At 35.6% G+C, this 10,139-nt stretch overlaps 1 protein-coding gene across 1 annotated transcript; it reads left to right on the top strand.

The window, feature by feature from the left end:
* Nucleotides 1-904: 904 nt before the first annotated feature.
* Nucleotides 905-8,994, top strand: LOC130051573 (oncoprotein-induced transcript 3 protein-like). The gene is made up of 6 exons (XM_056153590.1): nucleotides 905-1,272; nucleotides 4,640-4,846; nucleotides 5,597-5,761; nucleotides 6,899-7,027; nucleotides 7,207-7,315; nucleotides 7,477-8,994. The coding sequence occupies exons 1-6, from the start codon at nucleotides 1,206-1,208 to the stop codon at nucleotides 7,631-7,633; spliced, it is 834 nt and encodes a 277-aa protein (XP_056009565.1). The 5' UTR covers nucleotides 905-1,205; the 3' UTR covers nucleotides 7,634-8,994.
* The last annotated feature ends 1,145 nt before the right edge of the window (nucleotides 8,995-10,139 follow it).

The following is a 10,139-nucleotide window of genomic DNA, read 5'->3' as shown; positions in this document are numbered from 1 at the left end:
TTTTGCCATACTGGTTTCATCTCGCCCAAGATATTTAAAGTTTTTCTATAATATACACCTTTTCAATTGACCATAAATGCAAAAATATTTTAGAGCGAGCTAGGCGCACTATTTTTATTTTTCAAAAAAACTTGTATTGCAGATTGAATTGTTGTTCAGGAAAGTAGAACTATTTGTTTTTTGATATACAGATTTAAATCAGGTTTAGTATATAAATAAAAAAATTCGCATATCAATAATTACAAGATTATCGAATGTACATCAAAATTTTCGCATATAAATATCAAGATTATCGAATATTTATAATCATGATTTTTGTATATGAATAACAAAGATTATTGAATATAAATCATATTGCATATAAATCAAGATTCGTATAATATTGCAACGTTTTACACGCCATACAGTATTGTGCAACTTTATATATATATAAATAATTGTTAAAAATCTACTGACGAGCCCGCAGGGTGAAAGCGCTATAGATAAAAGTTTGAGTATTGGATTTTATTTTTTGAATTTATATATATATATATATATATATATATAACACAAAACTCGAATAACATTTTACTGTTACATGTACCACTTTCGGTTTTAATGCCTCTTCAGACAGTTATAACTGTCTGAAGAGGCATTAAAGCCGAAAGCGCTAACAGTGAAATGTTATTCGAGTTTTGTAAAACAAAACAAAAAAGCCAAATTGGGTAAATTTTTACATGAAGTACTGAACCGGAAGCAATTTGATGAAGGAACGGAATATGACAAATGAAATACAACAGCTATAATCACTGCCAAATGTTGTGTAATACAATCAGTTTGATAAATATAGACGCGGGTTTTCCATGTTAGTTGTTCATTATTATAAAGTTAAAGGCGCATTGTAGTACTTTCTGTGCGATACAAACAAAAGGCTTTATTCAACCTATATAGTTTATTACAGACCTGATGTGATCGTTATTTTAAAAAGATATTGTATGCAATCTCAAGATACCAATCTTGTGTTCGTAAATGGTTACACACCTGAATACAATAGTTTATTGAACGTGACTGCTGTACTTGGCAAGTTTCCAGTGTGTAAAACGCATACCCATTACAGAAAAAGCTCGATATTCAATATAGCGGAACAAAATATCGTTATTAAAATCCAGCAACAGAACTGCACAGAACCAGGAAGAATTGTTCCCCAATGATTTAATACTGCTGTAATGGCGACTTGTTCTACTGTTTGGGGATTCTTGCTATTGGTATATACGTGTACATTGGACAACACTGGTAGGTTAAAGTAATGAAAACTGTTTTTCTGTCAATTTGAGGTGTTTTGTTATTCAATGGTATCGTTGTAATCAATGTAGGGTTTGTTATTGTTGTTATTTGTTGTTGTTATTACACAGTTTTTGGTATCATGTAAAACTTATACGGTACCAATTTTAATGCACCAGATGCGCATTTCGACAAATAATATCTTTTCACTGATGCTCAACCAAAATGTTTAAAATCCGAAATAACAATGAACTTGTAAGAACTATTCTAGGGAAACAGAGTGCCAAAAAGTGGAGTCAAATTCGTTTAAGGATAAGAGCTATGCATGATGGAGATAATCCTTAATTTTGAAATGAATTTCTAAATTTTATCACAGCAATTAAATATACATCCGTGTTTTCAAGCTAGTAACGAAGTACTTAGCCGCTGGGCTGTAGAGACCCTCGGGGACTAACAGTCCACTAACAGAGGCCTCGACCCAGGGGTCACAATGTAAAACTTATACGGTACCAATTTTGATGCACCATCGAAGTAATGAATTGTTTATTTACACCATTATTACCTTACAGAATATAAAATATTGATTGATGAAGTTACACTACCTAGTTGATCAATCTATTTTTAGAATTCACAGAAAAAATACACATTGTATGAAATTTAAGTCGTTTTCATACTCCCGTCTTTAGACGAGACGTGTTATAGTACAATGATGTCTACGTTCGTCTGTCTGTTCGAGGTTTTCTGTTTCAAATTTCATTTCTCTGTAACATATCAAGCTGAAACTCGCTATGTAGCATCCTTGTGAATCACTCTAGATAATTTTACAATTTTGAACCATTTCGATATCTCTTGCAGAAGTTTTGCCCCTTTATTTGAAAATTATTGTTACATGGAGGGTACATAATTTGTCCAGTTAATTAACATCATACCGATTGTTGAGCCGTTCTTGGTAAACTGATTTTGACTGCGGATAACTCCGTTTACCTGATCAGGATATGGGGCTCATGGCGGGTGTGACCGGTCAACAGGGGATGCTTGCTCCTCCTGGTCACCTGATCCCACTTCTGGTGTGTCCAGGGGTCCGTGTTTGCCCAGCTATCTATTTTGTATTGCTTGTAGGATTATGAGATTGGTCGCTGTTCGTTGTCTTCACCTTGCATCTTCCACAATTTTCAAGTGAGGGCCATTGTGGTTTATGGCGTTTTTGTACGGGTATTGAAGATGTGCATGTGGCAAGGAATTTGATTTTCTTCAAGTGTTAGAAACTTACAGGTTGTTGAACTTAGTCCATTTTGAGGATTGATTGATTGATGTTTTCCGCCACACTCAACAACAATTTTTCAGTTATATGGTGGCATCCAGTTTTTATTGATGGAAGAGAGAACCCAAATACAATGTACCTGGGAAGAGACCACTGACCTTCCGAAAGTACACTTTCTCACTTACCGGCGCGAGCAGGATTCGAATCCGCGCCGACAGAGGTGAGAGGCCGTGTGATTTTGAGCACGATGCTATAACCACTCGGCCACGGAGGCCCTTCCATTTTGAGAAAATATTACATAGAGAGTACATGATTTGTACGATGAACTCCTCTCACAAATCTCAAGCGAGGGCCATCTCGTTTTACAGAGTGTTTTTATGGGTATTGAAGATGTGCATGTGGCAAGGATTTTGTTTTTTCTGCAAGTTTTTTTTTCTTTTTCTTTTAAAAAGTAAATTACACGTTTTTGAACTTACTCTTTTTTGAGGAGATTTTACACAGAGTACATGATTTGTACGGCGAACGCTTCCCACAGTTTTCAAACGAGAAGCTTCTTATTTTACAAAGTCTTTACATGTATATGGGTATTGAAGGTATGCATGTGGCAAGGATTTTGATCTTCTTTAGTTTTATAGAAAATTACAGGTTGTTGAACTTAATTTTGAGGAAATATTGCATAGAGAGTACATGGTTATTTCATTTTTCCATCAACAGTTTTCAAGTTAGGACCTTCTTATTTTACAGAGTATATGTATGGATATCGAAGATGTGCATGTGGCAAGAATTTTGATTTACTTAAATCTTTGAGAAAATTAAAGGTTATTGGACTTGGTCCGTTTTGAGGTAATATGAATAAAGGACATTGTTTGTCCTTTTAACTCCTTTTACAGTTTAGAAGCTAGGGTCTTTGTAAATAACTTGAAGATGTGCATAGTGCAACGATTTTAATTCTCAACAATTTTAAATTTTCTTTCTTAAATATTTACAGGTTGTTTAACTTGGTCAAATTTGGGGGACATATTTTACACACAGAACTCTTGAATTGTCTCTCTACCTTTTGTCACAGTTTTAATTAAGCTAAGATCCTTTATTCATACAATGCAAAGAAAGTATGTCACAGTCTGATGATGGCTGATACTATCTGAAGCAAAGTTCTACAAATTATGGCTTAAGAAAAACACCCTATATAAGTATTTCACAGGAGTATTACAGGTATGTTCCGTTTGCGGTATTCTTGTTGGATTACTACCGTTAATGTAAACATTGGAGAGCCAGAGTTCTAGTTTCGGAGTCTGGCCGTCATTCATTGATTTGATGATTACGAGGAAGCAAGAAATGAAAATTTTGAAACGGAAATAAAACAAACGGAATTTAGAAGAATACCGTACTGAATTGAAACATTTGGATTGGACTTCGGTTATGGTTGTATACTTGATTGAATCAATATTGTTCGATGATATTAGTGAAATATGATGTACATGTACTCTTTAAAAATAGATGTAACATTCACACTTACCACGCCTCAGACAAAATTGTTGAAATCTAATTGGTCAGATCTTGGTCACATAACGCCGTGAAAAAAACCGTATCATGCGAGTAAAATACGTATTAGGGGAGTAATTTTATTTATTGTCGGGTTCGACTTGCAGCTGTGACAAAATGGCGAAGCGATTTGGGTAGACGACTGCAACACAAATAGACGAGAAAAGGCTAAAAGTTAATTCAGAGAATACACTTCGGTGTAATGCAAAAGCGGCTAAGATCCTTAGGGACTATCTGAGGGAACAGGGCCAAAATGAAGAATTTGAGGCCTATGATGCAGTAAGTTGTACGACCCCCCCCCCCCCCTGCATATACAGTTTGAGGTCTTCGACGTGATAAATTCGTTGCACAGTTAGTAAGTGACCGGATACGGAAAAATACATGATGTGACACCATGTACTTTTCCGTACCAGGTCACTAACTGTGTAACTAATAACACACAGGCGCACGCGTGGGGTGTTAGTGTGTGAAAATTGAAATTAATTGCATTTAGGCTATTCGCCTACATGACAGAAGGAAGTACTGCCTCATGATATCAAATGAAAGTATTTTAAAAAAATCTTTGGTGATTATTAGTTGGAGATCCCTGCTCTACTTACAACGTGTTGACGGGTGAGATCCGCCGATCTACAGCATACACCTTGACGCCTTCAGACACTGCGATATGTGACAACTTTCTAACGGAACAATGGTACCGTATTGACAGTGCCGCCGGAAATGAGATAGTTCGCTCCTGTCCCGCTATGACACAGTGTGGCACCATGTATCCGCTGTGGATGAACGGTTTGTGACTTGTTTACTAACTTTATATATTCTGAAATATACAACAAGTCTCATTTCTAGCAATTGTTACAAGAAAAATACAGAAATGCAGGTATAATATTAATTTAATGTACTTGAAAGTTACAATATATCAAGTATGTTTTAAGGATGACTAAAATGTACGTGACTAACCTAATCGAGATGTTGTGTTTTCAGATAACGCGTTCACCATCTAATTTCCACTGTCATTCAGCTGAATGTACAATGGTATATCACTATGCTTTGATAAATGGTACACTTATTCAAGTTTGATATTATCCCTTAAACAAACAAAATAATAGGGAAGGGTGATCTACTTTGAATGCATCCTCTTTGGATCATTTACTCTGCCCTACCTTTGACCTTTGGAAGTCTTTGACGAGGAAATCTTGTACATATAACACTGTGTAGATGGATAGAAGTAGTAGAGGATAAGGCTATTACAATATTTTGTAGTAACAGCAAAAATTTATCTTTTGTCTAAAACCTTATTGTGTGCATAATAGAGAATATGAAACTAAAATAAATGCACACCTTATACATATATGTGAGATTACCAACGTATACTAAAAATCCGGATTTTTGAAAGGACGTCTTATCAAATTTTACAGGAAACAAGAGTTTGATGGATTTTTTCCCCACATTTATAGTTAGGTGTATTTACTCAATAAAATTCATAGACTATATATCTGCAATATGTTTTCCAGTATTAGTAATATCGTTCTCGTATAGGTGTCCTCCCGTTGGCATCTGACGGCGAAGTTGACAGAATCGTGTGTCAGAGTGGAATATCCGGATGCTGCGAATCTTCACTAACCATTAAAGTCAAGAACTGTGGAACGTTTTATGTATACTACTTGAAAAAACCGTCTGGCTGTCCCATTTCCTATTGTTTCGGTTCGTATTCACAGACACATTAAAGACATATTATTTTGCTATTTAAGAAAAGGGTGTCCCATGCAATGTATTTACACAATTTATTTAGCAATATCCCATTATCACCTGCATATGGTGTTTATATATCTCAACTATTCTCATCAGTTAATATCTCATAACTTACAACAATGCAAACAATACAACCTATCATTGGGTCAAATACTGTATCAACTGATTCGATACGTAAGAGCTTCTTCAGCGTATAGTCAGTTTTTAAATCGAGGCAGGCTACTGACAAACAAGTCGATGGTACAGGGGTTTCAACAGTCTCGTTTGAAGTCAGCATTTCGCAAATTCTATGGTCGTTATACCGATATAGTTCGTCAATACAACCTCCCATTGGGTCAAATGCTGTCTTACGTGTTTCATACCGATTGTTAGGCTGTTGCTGATTTTGACTACAGATAACTCTGTTAACCTGATCAGGATATAGGGCTCACGGCGGGTGTGACCGGTCAACATGGGATGCTTACTATTCCTAGGCACCTGATCCCACCTCTGGTGTGTCCAGGGGTCTGTGTTTGCCCAACTATCTATTTTATATTACTTATAGGATTTATGAGATTGATCACTGTTCGTTATCTTCACCCCTTACATGTAGCAATAGGCTACTGACAAACAAGTTGATGGTGCAGGGGTTTCAACAATCTCGTTTAAAGTCAGCATTTTGCAAATTCTATGGTCGTTACAACAATCCAAACAATACAACCTATCATTGGGTCAAATACTGTTTGACTTGTTTCATATTGATTGTTAGGCCGTCCTTGGCAAACTGATTTTGACTACGGATGACCGGCCAACAGGGGATGCTTAATCCTCCTGGGCACCTGTTCCCACCTTGGTATATCCAGAGGTCCGTGTTTGCCCAACTATCTATTTTTATTACTTATAGAAGTTATGAGATTGATCACTGTTATTTTTACCTTTCATGTACTATGCAATTGCTCTTACTAGTAATTACCATCGTCAGTAATTTCTTTGTCTATATGTACATTGAGTTGCAAACGGTAACTTCCGTCAAATCGATTGTTCCTTCTTGAATTTATATAACAATTTCCCTTTGGCAAAACGTTGTTCCTAAACTTTGCCCATTCCTAGGAACATTATATGTCAACACTACTACCACAACGACAACTACAACAACAACAACAGCAACAGCGACAACAACGGCGACGGACAAACCCTCAACAACTGAATGTCCTAAAGGACAGGAAAAAAATGAAAAAGGTATGATTTTGAATGTGGATTGCATTCTGTATCATAGATAACTCAAAATAATAACCAGAAAAAAAAATGCATGTGAAAGAACTATGTCTTTTCTGTATGCTGATATTCAATCACATGATTAAAAAGTAGAGATGAACAAAACTTGCCTTGATAATTCATGACAAATTTACCATTATCAGAGCACAAACACCATAGGCACACTTTAAGACACATCTTGAAGTTTTTGGTTCCTTTCCTGGTAATTGTGCTTGTTGTCCTAATAGCTGTGTGTGCCATCAAACTCTACAAGTAAGTTATCTAGTCTTGATATGACTATGATTTATAGACAGCCTGTATCGTAAATATCTTTTCATGAAAATGGGGAAAACATACTCACGCGTGTAACAGATATTGAAAAAATTGTCATTCTTGATAGTAACTAAACCCCGAAGTTTATACATTTTCACTAGACGGAGAAAACCGAAGGCTGACGATAAGGTAGTCCCGGAGATTATGGTGGAAGTCAAGATCGAAAAAGAACCGCTTCCCAGTGACGGTGACGTCATCATTCCGTCCGCACCCCCTGTCGTACTAGCAGGGAACTTCATCAAGAAGGATAAACAGTGATAAAAACATGTTGTTTTCATATCATTAAAATACGATATATTACGTGTAGAATCAATTGAAAGATCATGGGTATATTTTAACTTGTTTTATATATTCCCGATATTTCTTCATGATTACGCATGGGTTTTGTAAACGGACATTTATTGATTTTTATCATTTATTTTGTTGCTTGTTGATAGCCTGCTTTGCTGGCATGTATAAATCCATTCGATGAATCGGGCTTCAGTGCTTAAGTATAATCATGCATTTCACAAAATTAGATATGTGAGCTGTCGTTAACTGCTAATTCCACCGATATTTGAACATTTTGCAACCAAAAAACAGTAATCCTTCGTACTATGTAATAACAGAGATCTCGCGATTTGGAACTATAATGTTTACATTCATCTTAACATCTGTATTTATATACCTACATACTTCCCCATTATGATTAAGGCTGGTACAATAACTATAAACATTTTAATCCAATGAAAACCGTCGGTGATACATATACCACTTCGCTTCCTATGCATCTACCCAGTCACATTTCGGAATAATTCTGTTGACTAGGTTGTAATTTTGCTTATACTGAGATCATCATTATTGATTTGTTATATTTACTTGTCTTTGTTATATTGTCATGGTTACAGGAAATTGCCCCTTTACTATCCTTTGATAAAAACAAGCAGTGAAATTATCGGTCGTTATTCCGATAATGGGGATAGATTACCATAAAGGAAGTTTTCAGAGGGACATAATTATACGTTCTACGTATGTTGTTGTTTTGATTTAGATTTTTTACCTTTAAAATTTAGAATGTTGACGATGGTCTTTGGCCATATATCTCATCTCGCTCATAAAGAAGTCCTGGGGACATACAAGCAAAGTCCTTTATATTCATGCATGGAAATTCTTTATATTTACAGAAAGGAACCTCACATTAGTACAAACAGGTAACAGGATCATATATTATAGGATTCAACATTCTTTTCGAAGAATTTATCGATGTGTAAACTCTGGACATTTTACTCACAAACTGAATAAGAGTGCGAAGCACTTTTATGTTAAGTTTGTGAGTAAAATGTCCAGATTTTACACATCGATAAATTATTCAAAAGGAATGTTTGATTCTTATAATTCCAATTTGCTCCCTGTATTATCAATTTCAAAAATTTGAATAGTTTCCCTGCACATATGTTATTTGTTTTCAGGCGTGTATGAACACATAGCGCTTTTGGATTTCTTGATGTGTAAATTTTCATTTTGCTTTATTTTGTCCAATCAAAACGATTGTAATAAATAACATTGGAATTATAAACTTGTATCAATATGTGGTATTGTTAACAACATTTAGTTTTGAAAAAATAAATTGTTTCTGTTTAGATACGTGTTGGCTGACTTTTAACACACATACAAAAAGACAAGCAAACAAAACAAAACACAAAAAATGTTAAAGTTAATATATGACAAGAAAATAACAATCTAATTAAAATTAGATCATTTGATCCGCTAACGTTTATCCCATGACCGACCAATTTTTCTTTGATCAATAGGAAAGTGTAGATTGTATATTATCAAAAGTGTGGCGATATTCATGATATCACATACATGTTTGCGATAACTGCCGCGGTGGTCTAGAGGTTAGAGCGTTCGTCCCGCATGCGGAAGGTCGGGGTTCAAATCCCGGCCGTGACAGACCTAAGTCGTCAAAAGAGGTAATGACAGTTCCATCGCCATACGCTTGGCATCAGGTGGGAATGTCACGGGTCCTCGGAGATGACCTTAAAAACTGATGTTCCGTGTCACTGTAGTTATGGCACGCTGAAGAATACTCACTACTTGATGACCGTAAGCGCCGAGGATAGGCCTAAATTTGAAGTCCTTTACCGGTCTTGGTGACGTCTCTATGTGGGTGAAAAATTCTCGAGAGGAACGTTAAAGAAGATACAAATCGATCAATCCAACTATCAATATTCCACCGTTTCACAAAGGAGGTAGGAGGATTTATGCAAATGAGACAAAAACAAGGTTCAACATTTGATAAAAATGAAAGTTGCTGAATTCTTTCACAAGACAAAAAAATGAAGAAATTAAAAAAATCACAATTTCCATAGCATTGAGAAAATCACGGATTGCAAATTGAATGTTTTTCTTTGTGGATACGGGAAAAACGCAAAAAATAAAATTCCAAATATGGGAAGGGGTCATAGACAAGGACATGGGATAAATTAGTTACATGATTGACAGCTCGATGATGCATACTAAATAGAATACTGATAAAAAATAAATGCATAGTACAATTTCATATTCATTTTAAGGCAATTTTCATGAGGGGATGCTTACTCCTCCTACGCACCTAATTCCACCTCTGGTATATCCAGGGGGCCGTGTTTGCCCAACTCTCTATTTTATATTGCTTATAGGAGTTATGAGCTTGATCACTGTTCGTTTTCTTCACCTTTCATATTAAAAATTGATTTATTGACAGAAATTATGCAAACGCTAGGTTGATAAGCAAAGTCACAAC

This window comes from Ostrea edulis, chromosome 2 (assembly GCF_947568905.1).
Source record: "Ostrea edulis chromosome 2, xbOstEdul1.1, whole genome shotgun sequence".
Classification (NCBI taxonomy): domain Eukaryota; kingdom Metazoa; phylum Mollusca; class Bivalvia; order Ostreida; family Ostreidae; genus Ostrea; species Ostrea edulis.
Note: the sequence above shows the minus strand (reverse complement) of the source record. Positions and strands in the feature narration are given on the sequence as shown.

What these genes read in the sequence shown, in the direction of transcription:
- LOC130051573 (XM_056153590.1), top strand. Translation starts at nt 1,206, where the DNA reads ATGGCGACTTGTTCTACTGTTTGGGGATTCTTGCTATTGGTATATACG. An exon ending in GTGTACATTGGACAACACTG is followed by an intron (nt 1,273 to 4,639) that starts GTAGGTTAAAGT and finishes GGTGATTATTAG; the next exon opens with TTGGAGATCCCTGCTCTACT. An exon ending in TCCCATTTCCTATTGTTTCG is followed by an intron (nt 5,762 to 6,898) that starts GTTCGTATTCAC and finishes GCCCATTCCTAG; the next exon opens with GAACATTATATGTCAACACT.